The sequence below is a fragment of the Haliaeetus leucocephalus genome, unplaced genomic scaffold (genome assembly GCF_000737465.1).
Source record: "Haliaeetus leucocephalus isolate CR32 unplaced genomic scaffold, Haliaeetus_leucocephalus-4.0 Scaffold13, whole genome shotgun sequence".
NCBI classification, from domain to species: Eukaryota; Metazoa; Chordata; class Aves; order Accipitriformes; family Accipitridae; genus Haliaeetus; species Haliaeetus leucocephalus.
The window spans coordinates 1,463,987-1,484,262 of record NW_010972449.1 but is presented as its reverse complement, the minus strand read 5'-3'; the positions used below and the strand labels follow the sequence as shown (position 1 = coordinate 1,484,262).

General features: G+C 47.7%; 2 protein-coding genes across 2 annotated transcripts in view; one reads left to right on the top strand and one right to left on the bottom strand.

Moving 5' to 3' along the window:
• The window catches only part of TPCN1 (two pore segment channel 1), a 46,958-nt gene extending 31,422 nt beyond the window's left edge, over nucleotides 1-15,536 (top strand). Inside the window, exons 12-27 of the mRNA XM_010574292.1 lie at nucleotides 1,044-1,092; nucleotides 1,286-1,349; nucleotides 2,378-2,422; nucleotides 3,501-3,557; nucleotides 3,646-3,699; nucleotides 5,187-5,259; nucleotides 5,491-5,598; nucleotides 6,834-6,905; nucleotides 7,754-7,843; nucleotides 8,619-8,734; nucleotides 9,457-9,503; nucleotides 10,066-10,134; nucleotides 10,572-10,656; nucleotides 12,177-12,313; nucleotides 13,623-13,703; nucleotides 14,992-15,536. Coding sequence (XP_010572594.1) covers nucleotides 1,044-1,092; nucleotides 1,286-1,349; nucleotides 2,378-2,422; nucleotides 3,501-3,557; nucleotides 3,646-3,699; nucleotides 5,187-5,259; nucleotides 5,491-5,598; nucleotides 6,834-6,905; nucleotides 7,754-7,843; nucleotides 8,619-8,734; nucleotides 9,457-9,503; nucleotides 10,066-10,134; nucleotides 10,572-10,656; nucleotides 12,177-12,313; nucleotides 13,623-13,703; nucleotides 14,992-15,114 — 1,270 coding nt within the window. The 3' untranslated portion in view covers nucleotides 15,115-15,536. The remainder of the gene's footprint in view (nucleotides 1-1,043; nucleotides 1,093-1,285; nucleotides 1,350-2,377; nucleotides 2,423-3,500; nucleotides 3,558-3,645; nucleotides 3,700-5,186; nucleotides 5,260-5,490; nucleotides 5,599-6,833; nucleotides 6,906-7,753; nucleotides 7,844-8,618; nucleotides 8,735-9,456; nucleotides 9,504-10,065; nucleotides 10,135-10,571; nucleotides 10,657-12,176; nucleotides 12,314-13,622; nucleotides 13,704-14,991) is intronic.
• A 4,253-nt stretch (nucleotides 15,537-19,789) lies between these two features.
• Nucleotides 19,790-20,276, bottom strand: part of SLC8B1 (solute carrier family 8 (sodium/lithium/calcium exchanger), member B1) — a 5,235-nt gene continuing 4,748 nt past the window's right edge. The window contains exon 15 of the mRNA XM_010575586.1: nucleotides 19,790-19,987. Within this exon, the coding sequence (XP_010573888.1) occupies nucleotides 19,790-19,987 (198 nt within the window). The remainder of the gene's footprint in view (nucleotides 19,988-20,276) is intronic.

Below are 20,276 nucleotides of genomic sequence, written 5' to 3'. Positions count from 1 at the left end.
CTGCTGGCAGCCACCAGGCAGCCTCTATTTTCCACCTCCCCTGCCAGAACAGAGGAGCGAGAAATTAAGGAACAGCATTAGAGCCTGCAAAGAGCATTTCTTCACACAGTGCAGCCTCACAGCTTAACAAGTTTTTTTGTTTTTTTGGTTTTTTTTTCCAGCAGCTGGCTGTGTCCCCCAGGGTTTTGTTAATTAAAATCTGGTTCTGCTGGTGCTTTCAGGACTGTCATCCTCTGTGTTATGAGGCAGAGAATTACCATTCTGGTGGGTGGGTGGGTGGGTGCAGCTAACTCCAGCCAGCATGGAAGTAGAAGAAATTACAGCAGGAGACCTCCTCTTCCTTTTCCTTTGTTCTGGCCACAGACAGGCTTGGAGTGAGTCTCCCATGAAACAGGTGCCGATCCTTCTCCTTAAAGTCAAGTGCCACAAAGAAGTGTGGAAAATGGCATAGGGAGAAAGACTGAGTTTTTAAATTTAGGCACCTGATGACACCAATAAGAGTCTGAAAAGTTCAGCGTCCTCACTTTCAGATACCTAAAGCTGTTACAGGCCTGACCTTGAGCACCTAGACAGGTACTTACATTTTATGAGTTTCTTTGCTTTCATGTCCTTTTTCAAATTTCATTGTTACCTTGAAAAGAAAATGCGCAAAGTTGTTAGAAAAGAACTGTACAAGTAATTAAGACAGTCCAAGACTTCTTCATGAAGAGCAGTACAATCTCTGTCCCTTGGAGTTTGTTATCTAAGCCTCAGGTCTTTCCTTTCAGTGGTAAAATTCTGGAGTTCAGGAGAGTCAGAGTTTCCTCTAAGGGCTGTAGCATTACAGAAAGAAGGTAGGCTTTGCACCCTGTTCTGGCTATTGTCAGTCAGTAACCTTTGGCCAGACTGGGAAGAGGTCAGTGTTGAGTTATATCAACTGTGGTTGCAGTTCTAATAAGGAGTTAATAACTTCCAGGGACTCTCTACTGATGATGCCTGACAAGGACAATTAAGGATCTAATCAACTCCAAGGCTCTGATCAGATGCTTCTTTCTGTTTTGCAGTCTAAAGGATTTTTACAATTTCTATGAAGTTGTTGGCTTAAAATGGAAGGTAAGTATTTATTGTGTGGAGCAGAGGGGAAGCGTGTGTGGGAGGGACAGCAAAGGAGACCAGAGATTAAAGAGAAGGTGGGTAAGAAAAGGCAATCTAAAAGCAGCAGATGATGGGGATAAGGTGGGTCTCTGTCACTGCACGTTTTTTGTATGGATGTAGCATTGACTACTTCTGATCGTGGCTGTTCCAGGCAAAACGAAATCGCGAGCACTGGTTTGATGACCTTCCACGGACAGCATTCCTTATTTTTAAAGGTAACAGGCTGTGTTTTCATGACAGCATGTGTTCAACTAACAGGAAGAGCATTTCTTTAAAAAGACAGGGGCCTCTGAAGGGACCTTCTCTTATGTCCCTGGTAAACAGCTGAGGGAAGGCCTACTAACCAACTCTCTGTGTTTTCAGAGCCTCCAAGGCCAGAGCCTTGTATTCAGAGTCTCCAAGGAACATTTCTGTCATGTAAATATTCCCTGTGCTCTGACCCAAACCCTGGCTTCCTTAAAATAAGAGACTTCTTCGCAGAAGCTCTGTAGCAAAGCAGACCCTGAGGTCATGGAGGGCCATATTCCTTTTTCAGCACAGAGATTAGGTGGGGATTTATGATTGCTGAATCTAGTAGAGTTTACAGAGTTTCTCCATAGCCCAGGCAGCAACTCACAGCAGTGTCTGTGGAGTGGCAGTTGTGTTTTCACAAAAGCTGCTAGGCTTCCTCGTCCCAATATGTGGTTGCAGCGCTCGTACAGGTCAAGTGCAGCTGCTCGGGAAGGGGAAAGAGGTCTGAAATACTCATCCGTGTAATCCGTCTTGCAAATGTGATTTATGTCCCATGTCCCAAGTGTCCTGACTGAAATAAGAACTTATCTGCAATTATTTTTCAGTGTTGTATGCGAGTGGGAAACAGTTAATACCATCTTGATCCAAACACACAGCTGTCTTAGGAGTCCTACATATCTCTGCTGATGCATTCAACCCTTCTTGACAGCAAATGTGTTGTTCCAAACACAGGCAGTGCTTCAGCAGCTGCATTTACCTCTGTCCACACTGCAGAACTAGTACATAGAGAAAAAGAAGGCATCTCGGGGGTTAAGGATAGTGAGTTCATTGCTGCTAAAATTCTAGAGGAAACCTGAATTTGGTCCCAAGAAGTTAATAATCTGCTAATCTGTTTAGCTTCTGTGCTGAGGATTGGTATGAAAAATGTCTCTAAGAAAAACGTAGAGCAATCTGTGTGTGGGGTATGGAGGATCACGTGAACATTTGTTTTGTCATACTTTCCTTCATGCAGGCATCAACATCCTTGTGAAGTCCCGTGTGTTCCAATACACCATGTGTAAGTAGAAGTAATGAGCTGTCTCTCTGTTAGGCTCCCTTGATCACATAGGCCTGGTATGCTTGCAAGGACTTAGCGTGGTGGGGCCTGGTCTTTGGTCTGAGCATCTGAGCCATGGCTCACGTACAAATTTTGGAGTTTTGGCAGAGAGAGGGGCAACTGCATACTCGTACTGACCACTATTGCAGCCTGGACTCTCAGCTCTCGCTGTGTTGAGTCTTCTGGAGAGGCTCGTTGGTTCACTACTTCATAACGTACTTGTGGGTCTGATTCTGTAGAAGTCAGCTCATTGCATTTAGGTAGGTTGGTGGTTAGCTTTCACAAGCCTTGGGGTTTTTATCTTGCAGCTGAACATGCTGGGTAAGGAACTGCCTTGCCAGTCAACCACCTTCTTCCTTTTGCACTTGAGAAGGTGCAAGCATCATCATTGCTGGAGAGATTGCTTGGCAACTGTACTGCCTGCAAGAATGATTCTGTGCTCCTCTTCTCTAGAGAAGAAAGAGTAGCACTCGTGGTGCTACTTGCTATGTTCTAAATAATCTGTTCCTACTCAGTAATTTGGGGGTTTTTTTGAATGTTGGAGAAGTATTTAGTAAATTGGGATGCTAAACTAAAGAGGGTGAGGTGGGGTGGAGTGAGGAGATCTGAGTGAAAAGAAGTCCTGTACCTTCAGTTCTCAGGATTTGAATGTTAGGGAGCAGCGACAGATCCAAGCTGACAGGGCTTTGTCCCGCACTGCTGGGGACCCAGTGGTTCTCGAGATCTTGTGCCAGTGCTAGGAGGAAGCTGAAATATGGCAGAATGGAAGATAATGATGAGTAAAAATGATTGGGCATGATTCAGACCATTGTTTTGGTTTAGTTTTGTTTCTTTCTGAAGATAAAGGTACTGCATCTGTTAAAAGCCTGGGAAAAGTCAGGGTAGAAGACTCTCCCAAGTTATGAGGTCGATTTGTTCATTGAATTGGAAACAATGACCCTGCCACTTGTCCTATATTGTACTCTTTTTGTTAGCCTAGGAAATGGATGTCCTCTGGTCCAGGAGTGTTCTTGCTATGGGTTTTTACTTTGTTTTCCAGATACTGTGGTGGCTGTGAATGGAATTTGGATTCTTGTTGAAACCTTCATGCTGCAAGGTAGGAAACATTGCAGCTTGTTTCTTGACTGTGATGCTAGGGGATTAAAAAAGAGAAGGCTAGAAAAAGTTCTTCTTGTGTCTTGCAGGAGGGAATTTCTTCTCCAGAAACGTCCCGTGGAGCTACATAGTCTTCCTCACAAGTAAGCTGGTGCCTCCCAGCAGAGCTGTGTCATTTCATGAGTTGGGAGGGGAATAGGCAGCTCTGTTCCCAGAAGTTTATTCAGTTTGAAGTTAAAACTTAGCCACAGGCCTACAGACTCCATCTAGAACAATGCTGTGCCTGGCAGGGATTGGCAGCATCCATACAGACCCATGTGAACACTGCTGCACTGTTACACAGCTGCCTGTGCCACTGCCGTCTGGGGAGCCTCTTGCCTCTGGTGCAACTCTCTGCAAAAGCTGCTGTATTACTCTTAAAGCTGGCTTCAGCCTGAGAGCAGAATAGCCTCGTTTGTTAGGCACAGCGTGCAAAGTGATAAGCTCCTCCAGACTTGTGATGGCTCTGTGTGGAGTTGCTCACGTTGCTCTGCGCTGCACTGACTATTCCAGGAGGCATTACCAGCTCTGATCTGATTGCAGCTGTAAGCTGGCTCTCTGCCACACAAAGCAAGGCAGTCCTGCTGGAGTACAGAGTGCAGGAGCATGCTGAGGAGAAGACTGAAAGGGCTAGATGAACTAGTTGACAAGCTGAGTTTTCTAATTGAACTTCATCCCCTCCACGAACATGTACCTTAGTCTTCCTTTTCAGCCTAAGTATAAGCAATTGCATCTCCATGTGCTGGTTCCGTTGCACTGCCCTAGAACTCTTCAGTGATGTGAATTCACTTCCCTTCTCCTAGTATCTCTTGCTCGAGGAGAAGGAAGTAGCTCCATTGAATCAAAATAGTGTGTAAAACTGCCGCAAGAGCTTCTCTGGAGAATATAGGAGAGGTTGCTAACCTGTTATTTGACTGCTGGGTAGCTCTAGTGCTTCCCTGGCCATTAGTCTTCAAAACAGTTGTTACGAAAGTTTGAAGGCAGAGGCACTCTGCAATGCTTCTTTTCACGAAGGATGTTGTCATCCAGCTCTTCTCTTTGTTTCTTTCCTGCTCCCCGCCCTGCCTTGGAACCTGGAAAAAAAGATTTGGGGATGACAAACAAGGTGTCATCATGTTATTATGGTGTTCTTTAACCTACAGGCCCAGAAGGTGCTGCTAGGACAGAGGGTGAAAGTAGATGGCTCTTCTTTGAAAGGATGTCTCCCTGCAGATCAAGGCTAGGCTACGGGATGTGGATATGTTCCACCGAGACAGAAGGAAATAAACAGGCAGGACTGAATTCCCTACACTACTTACTGGCCTTTCCTGCGGGAGCTTGTGCCTCAACAGTTATAGTGTGTTAGCCAGCTAAGTGTTTTGTAGGCTGCTCTGGAGAGAAATCGCCATGAATACAGGAAAATGTGTTGATTTGGAGGGAAAATGTCTCTTTGGCATCTCACCAAGAATAAGGAGGATGGGTGGGGGTCTGTTAAACCTATGTTCAGAAGTCATGTACTTAAAGTACCACGTGTCTTTGAGGGCAAGCCTTTGCATAAGTCCTCCTTGTGATGCTGCTTATTTCTGACCATGGCTGTCATCTTGTTTTACAGTCTATGGCGTGGAGCTGCTCCTGAAGACCACTGGACTGGGGCCCATTGAGTACCTGTCCTCTGGTTGGAATCTGTAAGTGCGCACTGATGTTTTTGAGAGGTGGTGAAAATTGTTGGGTCAGAAAGACCGACTTCTGAGATGAGTTTTTAGGCCTGTAGACAAGGCCGTCAGCAGGCTATTATAATTCTTCTGCCTTTGGCCTTGTGCATCTTGTTAGGCTGCAGCAGCACCAAGTACCTCTTCTCTACTGAAACACTAGTGATAAATCATTGCTCTTACTTTATTTTCTTTTTTTCTTTCCAGCTTTGACTTCTCAGTCACCCTGTTTGCATTTTTGGGGCTCATGGCACTGGCATTTAACATGGAGCCATTCTACTTCATTGTGGTCTTGCGACCCCTTCAGCTGCTGAGGTGAGACAGGAGGGCTGGGGGGGGCGGGTACAGAGAGCAGGTGGGTAAGAAAACAGCCAGGCTTGTTTTCCATCAATCCAGTTGGGGACCGAGCTCCTTACCAGGAGAGGGCAAGGATTGCGCTGTGGGTACGTGACCATGGCAAACGGGAATTGCTTGGGGTAATGAGATTAGCCAGAGTTATCAAAATGAACGATAACAAAAACTTGGGATGGGATATGAAACCCCGTGCTTTGGAGCTTAAGCTGATCTCTAATAGAGATCAAGGGATTTACCGGGGGCAGATTATCCTGTGTCTGCCTTCGTGGGGTTCTTACACCTCCTCTAAATTGTCTGATGCTGTTCAGAGAAAAGCTCTTCTGTCAGGGTGAGACAGTCTGAGCCAGTTTAATAATTTCCATTGAATTACCAGAAATTACAGTTTTCAAAGGATGCTGCTTTCTAGGGTGAAGTACAACCCTGCTCTAACTGCATCTCACACTTTAAGCAAGACTGCGGCCTGTAACCTCTCTGCAGCTCAGTAAGATGGGTCTGATTAACCCTCTCATCTCAAGGCTGTTAACAGAGGTATATTCACCTTCGCAGAATACTTTGAGAGCCATAGAGGGAAGGCATTTGAGGCAAAATGTTGTTTTGTTAAAAACAAGCTAATGTAATTTAGCTCTTCAGTGAGGATTTAAAGAACACTTTATGACACTCAAGGGGGAAAAAAAAAAATGTTTTCTCTGTTGCTCCCCTGCCAAAGCCTGTGTTTGGCAGCTGTGTTTCTCTGTAAAGGCTGATGGAGTTGCCAAATCTTAAATTAGCAGGCACAATGTAGTTTTCTTTCATCAATTTTTATTGGGTCATGGGGGAAACACAGAAAAGCTTGTGTCTGAGGAAAGGAGTAATGAATCCTGACCCTGTACACAGGACTAGTTTAAGTTCTTATGATTTTTATTTTTTTTAAATAGCTATTTATGCATCATGCTGTGTAAAAAGACGTAGACTTTTTCTTGAGATTCCTCAATCCTGTAAACACCTAGTTGAACATGTCATAAACATTCAGATGGGACAGCGGGACATTGTTAGGTGAGCAGAAACAATTTAAGCAAGAGCAGATCCTGTGAGTTTGGTGTCAGGAAACCTTACTGTTCGTTGACCTGGGAGGTGCAGAGAACTGTGATACTCTTAACTATTTCCAGCAACACCAGGAACCTTGCAGTGCTTAGGTAACTACTGGCTTCTCCTTTCAGGCTATTTAAATTGAAGAAGCGCTACAGAAATGTCCTGGACACTATGTTTGAGTTGTTCCCCCGGATGGCCAGGTACTAACTCCTTCTCTTTGGGTGATGGTGGGGAGAAGGGAGTGAAGGTTTAGTGTCTAGGGCTGGGGTCAGGATAGGGACCTGTCAAACCTGCTGAAGGTGTTTATGCTCTGATCTGTCAACAGATTGTTGCTGATTCTTCAGTGTGCTGCAGTGGGGTGTTAATCTTCCAATTTCTTGGAGCAGTATACGATAAGCAACACTCCAGCACCCTGGGCCTCCTGCTTTTGTGTTAGGAGGATAACTAAGAGTCAACGCTTGTTTAATTTTTCTCCCCCATCTCAGCTTTTGGTGAGAGGGGAGGCCCATGTGGGAGAAACATTGGCATGGATATAGTCAGTACCAGATGTTGCCCTGTCCTTAGTACAGCCACTTGAGAGCATTATGGTGAAATGGTGGGGCAGAAGGAGCTTGGTGTTTGAGTGGGGCGTCCTCAGACCTTATTCCCTTGAAGTATGTCTGAGTAGAGCCTGTTAGCTAGAGAACCCTGTTCTTGGCACAGTCCCTGCATCCAAGGACATAGAGAGGGCAGAAACAGTGTGTGTTGTTCTTTAATAAAGAAACTGCAGAGAGACGTTTGTTTACCAGAAAAAGGCAGACTGGGAGGGAATCCAGGTTGCTCTTTAGTTTCTCTCTTCAGCGAGTGGCAAGCTCCTTGTCCAAGGACTTCTTGAATGAGAGCAGGCAAAGAACAGCAGAGCCACAGTGGCAGGGAAGGTGGTCTGGGGTTTTCGGTGCTACTTCCCATCCGTCAGAAATTCCTTCCAGAGCAACCAGCCTGTGACTTTGTGTTTCCCTGCCTTAGCAACTCTTCAGTAGCACAGTACTCTTTCTGTTTTTGCCTCCAGCCTGGGTTTAACCCTGCTGATCTTCTACTATTGCTTTGCCATTGTTGGCATGGAGTTCTTTGCTGGTGTGGTCTACCCGAACTGCTGCAAGTGAGTACCACAAATCCACTCCCCTCTGCAGTGGCTTTGGTGCACAGCCAGTAGCAGCAAGCTCTGGCAGCTCTGTCTCCCTGTGGAGAAGGGGCCAGAGGATGGGTCTGAAAGGAGTTTTACAGCTAAGGCAACATGCTGTGAAAATCTAGGAGACACTTCACTTCTCTAGGTAAGATTGGATGAAATGGGTTTTGCATTGCATTTGGAAAGGGAGAGATTTCTGTGGTAGGGCTGGCTGGTTTTAATGAGCTCTGTAACTTGCCTCAGCTAGCTGCACTGGGAGGGCTTCTTCATGGTACTGTGGCTGGAAACTCTTGTAACATCTGCTCTAGAGTGAACTTGGGATTTTTGTCTTGGTGATGCCAGAGTTGCTTGGCCAGACATGTTACATATTTAGGCCTCACTTTGTACCAAGATAAATTCAGCTGGTCTTGGAAGCTAAGCTGTCCTGTGTCCTTCTCATCGTAAATGATGGCAGACCACTTGGAAATGCCAAGCTTTAAGGGTGTGAGCCAAGGAGTCTAACTCAGACACTCAGTTTTGCTGGTATAATGTTTGCTGAATGCTTAGAAAGACTCCATGTGCTCCCTGGGCTTGTGCTGACCTGTGAAGGAGAGAGGCTTTCTTTCAGAGAAAAAGGCAAGTGTTAGCCAAGAGGTAGGAACTGCCACCCTGCTCACCACCTTCTAAGTGTTCTGGTATTTATAACCCTTGAGATTTTCCTTGCTTTTCCAGTTCTCTTCTCATTCTTTGTCCTGGTTTCTCCAACCAGCACAAGCACAGTCGCAGATTCCTATCGCTGGGTGAATCATACAGTTGGCAACAAGACGGTTGTGGAAGAAGGTTATTACTATCTCAACAACTTCGACAACATTTTGAACAGCTTTGGTAAGGGCAGTTTTGTCCATAGCAAAGACTATTTCTTACTCCATCTGTGTTCCTGCAGAGCTAGATGGCAGGACTGTGGTGCTCATGTAAGCCTGGGGCTCTCCCGTAGAGTCCTACTAATGCACCTCAAACGCTCAGCATCCTGCTCGTTCTGTCTGGAGAACTCCAGCTGACTAATTGTGCCATGACTGTTTTGCAAAAGTAAGCAGATGTCTCTTAAAAGCCAGTGTGAAGCCAGCAGGTCTGTTCTAACTGGTGATCAGACCAGACTTCCAGAGATGTTTATGGAGGGCTTTAAGTCACTGCCCTTCTAAAGAACCAATAGTGATGCTAATACATTTCTTTAAACCCACTGATGAAGAATTAATTTGAATGTGTTGATTACTTTCCAATTGATTTTTCTTAACGTGTGAGCAGAGATGCTTATCTCCTGGAGATTTCAGAGGTCCCCATGCTCTCTAGTGGAAAGAGTCATGTCTGTTTCTGATTCTTTTAAGAAATATAGATTAAGCCATGCTGCTGGCTCTGTGGATCTAGCCCCCTTTGTCTGAAGTAATTGCAGTGATGAGGGTCTGCATCCTGTCTCTGGATTTGCTGGCTGTATTGAAACTTTGGTGTCTTGCGTCAGTCTTCCCTGTCAAACGCTTTGTCTAAGAATCACTGTAAAGTAGGTCAGGATGGATAAAGCAATTGTGTCTATTTTTTCTCCCACTTGTATACAGTCACGCTGTTTGAGCTGACAGTCGTCAATGACTGGTACATCATCATGGTAAGTAAACCTCAGCTACCTTGTGTGTATAGACAGCACAGACTCTTTGGCAGTTGAGCTAGATCTTCCATGCCACCGCTGCTTTCTTCCCTTGGTGATTGGAGATGGGCCCAACATTGTCACTTGTTGTCAGACATCTTTTGGTCCTGATCGTTGGCAGTGGCATTTGACCTCTGGCATGCTGCTGGGCATGTTTTCTTGTGAATCTTGACCAGCCTTCAGGCCAGGTTTCACGGTCTGGACAAATGAAGTCATTCTGTATTCCAGCTTGTCACCTTGCTGTCCAAGCTGTGTTCTCATAGCAGCAACGGCTCTTACAGCCACAAGCTTTAAATGTTCTGTGTGTTTGCATATAGGAACCTCTCTTTATAGTTTGAGAGGCAGATTAGCTGCAAGGACCAGTTGGGGCATTGAGCATTGTACAGGCAGTCCCTGGGGCTACCTCTGGAGCCATGAATGAGCAACAGATCGTGTTTATGCTGCTTTATGTCTGTTGGCAAGCAGTTAACAGCAGACTCTCCCTTCTTTTGTGCACTACTGACTTCTTCCCTCTCCTCTTTAGGAAGGGGTGACATCCCAAACCACTCACTGGAGCCGTCTTTACTTCATGATCTTCTATATTGTGACCATGGTAGGTTTCTGGACATGCTTTGTGCATCAAATAGTGGGGATGAGGAGGGGAGACAGCTTTTGCTCTGTTCCAGAGGGAGCTTCCATCCCTAAATGAGGACAACTTTGCTATTCTGCATAAACGTCTTCCAGAAACAGGTGTGAGTCCACATCGCTTGCAGAAGGTTGAATTTATGGGCATTGACAAAGCTGCTGCTGCACAAATCTGGGCCTGGGGTGAGGACTAGGGCAGCACAAGAGTTTTGTTCTGTCCCCGTTGTGGTTGACTGTTACCAGTTTACTCACAGGTAGATGTGTGACGTGCATCCCCTCTGCCTTGGAGGAGCTGGGGAGCATATTGTTGAAGCACAGACCAAAGGCTCAGCTTCCTGTTGAATTGGGCTGGAAGAATCCCCCAGCAGCAGCCTCCTGATCTCTTCTGTTCACATCCTCTCCCAGGTGGTGATGACAATCATCGTGGCTTTTATTCTGGATGCTTTTGTCTTCCGCATGAACTACACTCGGAAGAACCAAGATTCAGAAGGTCAGAACTGAGGACTGGTTGACCTACAACGTGTCTTCTCTCCCTGGTGTCTTATGTCTGTAGGAGAAAATGAGATTGGCCAGCAAAGACCAGATTTTTTTTTTTAATTTTTTTTTTTTAGCCTGTCTTGCTAAGCTCATTCTTATGCTTTTATGTGATATTTCTATCTGGTCTTTCTGCTCTGCCCCTCATCCCTCCGACAGCACTCCCCAAAAAAGTGTGTGTGTGTGTATGTATGTGGTTTTTTATATATATATATATGTGTGTGTGTGCGCGCGTGTGCGTGCGCATATAAACTTCAACTACTTGAGCCGTTTCAACAAAATTATTTGAAGATAGGAAGTCTGCGTGCATTTCATGAAGGAAATCTAGGAAATATTACAGCAATGATGTAGCAAAGCTCAACAAGAGACCTTACAGGAGGGGAAGGTGATTATTTTTTTTAAAAACCGATTTCCCTTCCTCACTAATACACTCACTGGCACCAGAAGATGTCGCCAAGTGGCTTGTCCGGCTTTTGGGCACCAAAACGCTGGATCCAAGTGGTTTGCCAGCACTCTTTGCCATGACATGGAGGACCGCCTATCCAGTTCTTACCACATCTCCCAGTTGTACTTAGACTGGTGACTATGTGCTGGTTTTGGGCATGCCTTCCTGTACCCTTTAGGAACTGACAGTGACTTGTCTCCATCCCCTCACCCCTGTGAGTCTCAGTTTTACTCACTGTCCTTTGTCCCCTGAGCTGGTTGTCTGAAACTGCATGTAACTTCATGACCTGCTAATTTAGGTGCCATAAACACATTAATCTCTCAGAGCCCTTCCCCTGCTATTCCTTCAGGTGAGCTACACCCAGACTTCTCTATTCATTCTCCATGCAGACTAATCTTAATTCTTTACACTTTTCTGCAGGAAGGGGACATAGCTGCTGCATTCATATGTTTAATACCAGACAGTCTTCCCCTCAGAAATGTGATGAAGGCCCCAGCCATAGGAGTAGCTTTGATCAGCCCCTCATCTTTCTTAGGTGCCAGAAGATCAGATTTGCATGGCTCAGGCCCATAGGAGCCAGGTGGTGTTAGTTACAGAAACACTTTTCATTGTGATCCCTCCTGCACCCAGTTTGAAGAGTGCAGTGAAAGACATTTGTTAACACTGAATTCCCAGGCTGTGTTAGGCAGCTGAAGGTCAAAAGGCAGCAATTCCTGTGTGATTATTTGCTTTGCTAGTTAATTTACAGGCAAGAAAAAGCTACAAGAGTTCTTTTTAAGATACTGAGGAGCCTGATGGTTTAAAAAGCTGAGATGCTCGCTGGCCCTACACACTAGTTAACTTCTTCGCTGCCTTGTTGGGGGATGAGGACATACACGTTCTAGTCACAAAAATAGGTACAGGCTGTGCCTGGCATCTGGCTTGGTCCTGTGTGCTGTAAAGCTTTGCCTTCCAGGATTATCGTAGTGGCTGATGAAGCAATGTTCATCTTGGAGACTTTTTTTTTCTCTTTCTTTTTCTTGCCTCTCCAGAAGACAATGGCATTGTGCTGGAGAAGGAGATCTCCAAGGAGGAAGTGGTTGGCATAATCGAGCTGTACAAGCGGAGCTCAGCTGCCACTGAAACTGCACAGCTGCAGAAAATTGTTTTGCAGATGGACAAATACGGGGTAAGAGGAAACACTTACTGCAAGTTCTCGGCTTCAAGGGAGGGAGGCATGCCAGGCCCACGAATGCCTTTTGGCTGTCTTAAGAGAGAAGCTACATGTGTTTCTGTAGTGTTGAGAGCTGAGCTACTGGAGGGACTCTGCAGCATCGTCACAAAATTTTGCTGCTCTAGAAAAGTAGCAGCTGAATTTCCCCTGCACTCTGAATAGCCTTGACAAAGGCTCGTTGCTATTGCCTGCAAACTTTGCTTAGAGCTGTCCTGGCCCAGTACTGAATGGAAAAAAGTCTATTTGTTTTTCTCTAAGGAAGCCACTGTCTTGTGATTCTCCTGCATCTCTCTCTGTGCCATCGTACAGTTAGGCTTGGACAGTCCTGAAACATTATGCAGCAGTATGATGGTATCGATTCCAAACACCAGGCTTCCTTTCTCCATGGCACTGCTTACATTTTCATTCTAAAATAGGATGGGCAATTGGGAAAATGAGCTGACCTGGGTAACTGCTCTTGTCTCAGAACTGTTGTCTCATGCATCTGGGAAGAGCTTAAATGGTTGTTTTAATAATAGCCATTATGTTCCTGTATCACCACTACAAAGTGCAGGTGCTACAGTCTCTTAGGCAACCTTTATTTGCTTTGGTTGGCTTAGTATTTAAAGGCTGAGTCTTGTTCACGCAGGCAAAATTCAGAATAGCGGTGATGATACTGATCAGAAGCAGTTTTCAAGACAATAAACCAGAGGAGATGCTGTCCTCAACCTTGCAATGGAGTACAGAATGATGATGCCAGACCTGAGGTTTCTTTTGCTTCTCAATTCTGTTCATATAACTCATGTGGTCAGAGAGTAATTCAGACTTCGGCTCTCTGCTTACGTGATTTAAGAAGTCCAGGCCCATGGAGTAAATGGTGTGGTTTAGACAAGCAGGACCTGAAATTGTTCTCAGACGAGATCTTATTTGGAGGCTTGGGTTTGAGCCTTGTTCCAGACGCTGATGTTATGTTCATCTGACTAAATTAAGCACCACTGACAGATGCATCTATCCGAGCTACAGCTTCCTCTGTAGCCTTTGGGGATCTGCTCAGTGTGACTCATCTCAGCCTGCAGTAGATGCCTGCATTTGTTTAGGTAATGTGCACCCTAAAATGCCTTTTTCTCGTGACAGCAGAAGGAGCCCAGGATAGCCCGAGGTCATCAGTGGATGATGGGTGTCCTTGTGAAGGATGCCTGAAGTTCCAGGGACTGATCCTGTGAGCTGCTCAGTGACTGATGAATGTCTTTTTTGTTTTTCCCTCCTCCTTCCACCAACTCTTTAGCAAATGTCAACACTGTTTCTGGGACGCAGATCAAGGACCAAGAGTGATTTGAGTATGAAGATGTATGAGGAGGAGATACAGGTACGTGGGCCTGAGTTGGAAATATCAGCAAGTCTCTGTGGTAAGCAGAACGTTGCCTAGAATAACAAACCATCCTTTTAAACACTGGAAGCCTTCTTCCTCCAAGACCCAGGCAGCCATGTGCTCTGTGAGAAGGGTGGGCGGTAGATGAAGTGTACTTCAGATTCATCCATTCTGGCATTCAGGGACTTTCTTAAACCACAGAGCACGTCAGAGCCTCTTCAGTGGGTCCAGGTGCCCGGCTGCGCAGGCGCGTGTCAGCCGAGTCACGGTGACTGCACACTCAGTGTGTTCGTAGGCACTCCAGCTCGGCTGAGCTTACCTAGACTCACCGAGGTGGACGTGTTTGCTCCGGTTATGAGGACATGGGGCTTGGCTGCTGAACGCTAATTTGTTAAGCCACTGGAATGTGATTTGTGTTTGAGCTTGGGCGTGCCTGTCTGACACAGAAACCCAGTGTTCTCCCAGGCAGAGAGCTGCTTGGTGCCGGCAATGCTGCCTGGTTTTCCATCAGAATAGCAGGCTAACAAAGATAGGAAACACTTAAATCAACTCACTCTCTGGATTGTTTAGGACATTTCTGCTAGTGCCCTTTGTGGTCAGGAGCTTTATGCCGTGGATTTGGTCACTGTAGTGCCTGCCAGACACTAACCTCCAGGTTGAAGGTCATGGGCTAATGTAATGATTAGTACTGAAAGAATTAATCTCGCAACTATCTGAATCTGTCCTTTGTCCCTTGGGCAGCTAGCTCGGGGATGAGTCTTCAGTCCCCCTAACAAAAATAAACATGTTCTTTACCATGGAGCTGGGTGGAAATCTGCAGAGAAGCTCCCCGCCTGTTCTGCTTGGTCTCTGATTCAGGAATGTAACATGCTGTAACACCCTGGGCGCTGCCCAGGATAGGGAGCGATTCTTCAAATCCCAAACGTCATGGAGACATCAATGCTAGAGTCCTAGAGGTTCAGGAGGGACATTCTGAGAGAGGGATGTTTCCTTGCCCGGGTTGGTCAGTTCAGCCAACTGTAGCTGAGCCATAGCTGGTACCTCTTGCTTGGAGTGTGGGTGGCAAGGTCTCGGTGCATCCAGCACAGCCATGCTGCAGTTAACCGGGTTGTTCCAGGAGGTTAGGCTATATCCAGGGCTTTGGAAAGAGGCGCTCTGTGCCTGAGCAAATGTGCCCTCACATGGCAGAGCAGCCAAAGGCTCTGCCCTTCAGGGTCCTGCTGGGGGGCTGCGAGGCCAGTATGGGGCAGAGCCTGATCTCGGTGTGTTTGATCTCCTGTTGCAGGAATGGTATGAGGAGCATTCCAGAAAAGAGGACTCTCAGACACCGTTGCAAGAGCCTGCATCTGCTTCCAACAGCTCTCTGAAGCCCCTGAGCCTCCGACAACGCTCCCAGACTGTCATTTAGGCCTAGCTAACGCAAGCCGCCTTCTATGCAATAACCTAGAGTATTACTTCACAACGTATATATTGGGATGATGTATATAGATCTGTTCAGTGTACTGTTTGGCTTTAGGGTTTAAATCTCTTCCCCTAGGCAGTGAATTGCTGAAAAACCAGAGGCTCAGGGGACTCTGTGTAAGGCTGCTACACACAGATTGAGCATGATGCCCATGCTCGGCACAGAGTGAACATCTCGGACAGAACAGAGACCTTCTCCCTCTGAGCCACTTGCCAGGCTCAAGCCTACTGTTTTTCTTACCGCTAACAGACTTTGGGGAAAGGGATGTGTAATCCATTAACAGCAGGAAATGTGCTGAAGCCACCTGCTTAATATTAAAACTTTAGCCCTTTTTGAAGATCTCTTTTGCTTAAAGGGTACCATTAACCCAGGAATAAAAGATCAGGGAGTGAGTTTTTGTTTCTTCTCCACCTTCCTTATGCAAAGAAAGGGGAGGTGGTGTGAAATTTCAGCACTTTTGGAAGAGCAGTCTGCCTTTCCCCTCCTTTTTGGCACACCTAGATGCACTCCCTGTAGTAGATCCAGCTCTGATTATTGAATTTAACTGTCCCCAAGCAGTTCTGTGGCAGCTGGAGACAGAACTGAGGGCCAGCATCTCGTCGTATTATGACCATAGGCGGGACAGGAGTTTGGGGAGACAAACTCTGTCTCTGCTATAGCTATCCAATATCTGCATCACTGCTGGTGGGTTCTGCCTGCGGCACTGCCCGGGATTGTGATCACCTCTGTAAACCCCAAAGCTCCTGTCTGTTCAGTGAGAGGGGGAATTCTGCAGAGTGAAAGTGGCTGTTGACCTCTGCCACTTGGCTACCTGCTCTGTAAGTGGCAAATCTCTGGCCGGTGCTTAGCTCAAATAGATGACTAGGAGGAAGAAATGGAAGGTTTTGTATCTCCAAGTCTGACTTCTTTCTGCCTGGCTCTGGGTTAAGGAGAGCTTATGGGCATCAGACAGTACTGCTGGTTAGTCCTCACCCAGGTCACTGTTTATACTCTTTATACAGGTGAGCGAGTCCCAGCACAGCGGTGTTGCTCCTCCCTTGCTCTCACCCTTGCAGAAATGTTCCTCAGGCTGGCAAATGCTGACCGAGTCAGATCTTAGGAAGATCCACCGAAGAGCTTTACGGCTCCCCTGAATTCTGGATGCAGGAGGAACGTGGAAGACGATGATTCTTCTCACCCGTTTGGTTTTCTGCAGCTGGCAAGGAGGCTGCCAGACCCGGTAGCTGAGGGATGGGGAAGGAAGGGGGAGAAGGGATCCCTTCTCAGTTCTGCCACGTTTATTCTGTGATCGTGGCAGGTTGCGACATCGCTCGTGTTTCATTGCCCGCAATGCGATGAGAACCTGTCTCTGTGAACTCCCCTTTTTCTCCCTGTCAGCAAAGAAAGTGCTGAGGGCTAGAAGTATCTGTCAGCTGGGAGGCTCCCCTCACCTCTTGCTGTTTGATCTTTTCTCAGGTTCAGACTAAGAGTAGAGCTTGCTGGGGAGGTTTTCTCCTTCCTCCAGATAGATCAGGCAGTGGGAGATCTGTGTGCCCATTCCCTTTGTCCCACATACCTGTTTTTTCCTTGGTAGCCTCACTACATGTGGCACAAGGACAGCGGGAGAGGACTGATCCTACCCGGGCAGCTCAGGAGCATTTCCTGGGTGGATGGGACTTTCAAAAGTAGGCAAGACGGAGCTGCTTCTGAAAATCCCTCCCTGCATAGCATGGTGGGAGCATTTGGGCTATGGGATGGAAAGAGCGGGTGAGCAGCTTTCCGGGCAGAATGCACACCAGCGTCTGCTCTCAACCCTTGCCAAATTCCCTGGGTGCCTCAGGGCTACTCTTTGTTTCCTTTCTGGGTACTGCAGGTATGAAACTACTTCTGAGCTGAACCGTGAAGGACCTTAAAGGGCTGTTTTCCAAACCATAAATTTGACCACAAATTAATGAGCAGTGCAGTTGTTGCTCTTGCAGTTGCTCTGCATGGAGTCGCAGCCTGGGAGATTTATCCAGATTAGTCCTGGGGCTGGAGGAGATGTTGTTTATTCTGTTTTAAGTTGTGGGCAGGATGAATGAGCATTGTGAAGGTTAGGGGGGGAAAAAAGAAGTGGCTGTGTTTAAACTCCGCATTCCCCTACAGCCTATTTCTCCTTGTAGGGCTGTAAGTGACTTTTTTTGGGGTGTTTTCTGGGTGCAAAAGGAGCTGCAGCTTTAAGCTATATTGAGGGGGGCACTCACCTGCTTAACATGCAATAACAGGGCTCTCGCATCACAGAGATGGGAATCCTTGGGCTGGGGTTCAGGGCTTAGGTGCTGCTTCCGTGGTTTCGTGCTGAGGTGTTGATCGGCCCCCATGTACACACTGTATTAATTATTTTTGTAAACGAAGGAGGGTCACAGAAGTTTACTTCTTCCATACAACTTTGGAAGGAAACAAAGTTTGAGTACGGGGCATCCCCTTCTATTTATCCTCCTCTCCCCCACCTGACACACAGACTAACGACAGAGACAATCATTTTGTAGGGAGCAAGGGAGGAAGCACTGCAGGATTTTGTATGCTGGCGTTTTGTTTATAAAATGATTTTATGGACATGTCTGTAAAATGTTCTCTAGATATTTTCAAGCACACTAATAAAAAGCATCCTCGGCTTTGTAAAGACACTGGCTTCCTTTCCTCCTTCTCGTGTTATTCCAGAAGTGGGGCTTGGCGGCAGCTGAAGCATTTCCACAGTGTTTGAAGAGGAGCGGTGCCCGCCCTCCCTCTCTGGTGGGAACTGCTTGCGTGGGCATATTTTGCATGCATGCCCTGCCGAGCTGCTCTGAATTCTTGTTCCTGGACATGGCAAAGCCCAGCTTCCCTTCTGCCCTCCCCCCTGCCAGTTTTTTTTTCCTAAACGTTAAGATAACGCTTTCAAACTTACATTTTTTTTAAAGCTATCCCAATGCGATGTTTAAGGTTCGAAGGGGGTTTCTTTGCCCCTGTACCTCTGCATTGGTACGTTGGCTGCGGTTTTGATTGCTTAGCCCTGCTGCGTGTAAGGAAGCGGGGCTTGTCTCCCAGTATAATTCCGGCAGCTGCTGGTAACTTGTGAGCAGGTTCAGGGCAGACCCAATAGCTGCAGGCGCAGGGAGCGTTATTTTTTGTGAAAGCCCGTATCTGGTTAGAAAAAGGAGAAATGATCCAGGCCCAGGAGGCTGCTGACACCCCTAGAAAGGAGCAGGAACCAGGTCTGGCAGTTGTGCTTCTTGCAAAACAGCCCCTCTCTCCCCACGGAGGAGAAATGCGGTTGTCCATCCGTAACGGCAGTTTACTTTCCAGCCCGCCTTCTGCAGACCCTCTGACGGGGACCAGAAGCACCAAGCCCACCCGCTCCGCTTCTGCTGGGACCACGGGCTGCCCAGCCAGCGTCCCCATCCCAGGGGAGCTGAGTAATGCCCCTGGCAGCCCGTGCCGACCCCGTGCCGTGACTGGCGTGACGCTGCAGTTCCCAACCGGGCAACTAAATGGCCGAGTCAGGCGCATGTGACTGCTGTTGAGAAATCATCTGTTGGTGAACCTGGAGGAAACCACTTCCCTGAGCTGCTGGCGAAAACCGCCCTGCGTGGCCGAGGGTGTCAGCCTCCCCAGGCCCCTCTGCTGCTGGCTGGGCTCCGGAGAAGCTACTGGTGTTCCCTCTCCCCTCCAAAAACACCATGCTGGGTAAGGGTTGTGTTACACTAGCGTACGGCAGGAAAAAACACCCTCGCAGCAAACAACACAAGTCAAGGTTGGGTTTGTGTTTGGGGTTTTTATTGCAATTTTTTTTTTTTTACAGTGTCTAAACCGAGTCTTGCCAGAGGCTAACACTGTGTGTGGAAACCTTCAAGTCCTTTCCTACAGCTCCGTCCGCCGTAGGAGGAGAAAAGTAGGATCTGAAACTCGGGTTGAAAAACATAGCTTAAAAAAAGCAGGGGAAACCAGCCTCCCTTGGTTTGTTGTTGTTTTTTTTTTTTTTTCCTCCAGCTTCACTTGCATTAAAACCAAGCACTGCCCTGGAGCTTTGTCTCGCCTTAACCCCACCTCGCTTTGCCTCGGCTGCTATTTCAAGCCTGCGGTGCGAACACGTCGCGTCCTTCGCAATGACAAGCTTGTGCTCAGACCTTCACAGAGTTACCCCGTGTAGCACGACCGTCCTACCCCTGTCCCAGAGCAGCCAGGATGGAGACAGGGAGGGGAAAGTAAAGTGGTTGAAGAAGTAAAACCTCTCCTGTTGTGAGCCTGGGCTGGAGCCGTCTTCTCCTCTGCCCCTTGCCACCGGGACCAGAGGAAGCTGAGGTCTTAACCTCACTCCGGCCCAGAGCCGCCTTGAGTTAAACAAGATTAAACAGAGCGGGGAGAGGAAAAAGCTAATGACTAACAGCTCCTTTTCCTGTCCCAAAGCACAACCAACAAACAGCCCCCCCCCATCCCCAGAAAGCGAGGGCCGGGCTGGCACGCGATGCCTCCAGCACGGGATGGCAACGGCACGTTTGGGGTCGAGATGCCCTTGTCCCCCTGGCAGGGACAGGGAGAGGGGACGGCAAGGTCCCGATCCGGTGGGGAGGCAGAGTGAGAGCCAGGGATGGATATCCCATCTCCTGCCGGCGCTGGGGGCCGGTCAGATGGCGGAGAGACGGATCACCCTGAACTCGGTCAGCAGGGCCACGCAGAGGAAGGCCAGGTAGTAGAGGATGAGGCAGGCGCCATACGCCTTGCCCAGTTGGAAGCACTGCACTGGCACTGACACGAAGGAGAAGACCAAGCTCAGTCCTAGAGCCCCAGCGAGGATCCAGACCAGGAGGCTGTCAGGCTCCAGCTGCCGGAGAGAATGGGGAGCGATGGGGAGTGACACCGGGGTCCCGCTGCCAGCTCGACCCGTGCCACCCGTGTCCCTGCAACCTTACCTTCACCACCAGCTGGCTGCTGGTCATCTGCAGCAGGCAGCCAAGTCCCACGCCGACCAGGATGTCTGGGGCACGTTCAGGATGGAGACGCAGCACAAAGCCTCCCGGAGGGTGGCACGGCCTCTTGCCTTTGGCAGATCCCAAATCTGGCGGACTCCAGCCCAAACCCCCACCCTGCTGGGGCTGGGACAGCAGTGGGGA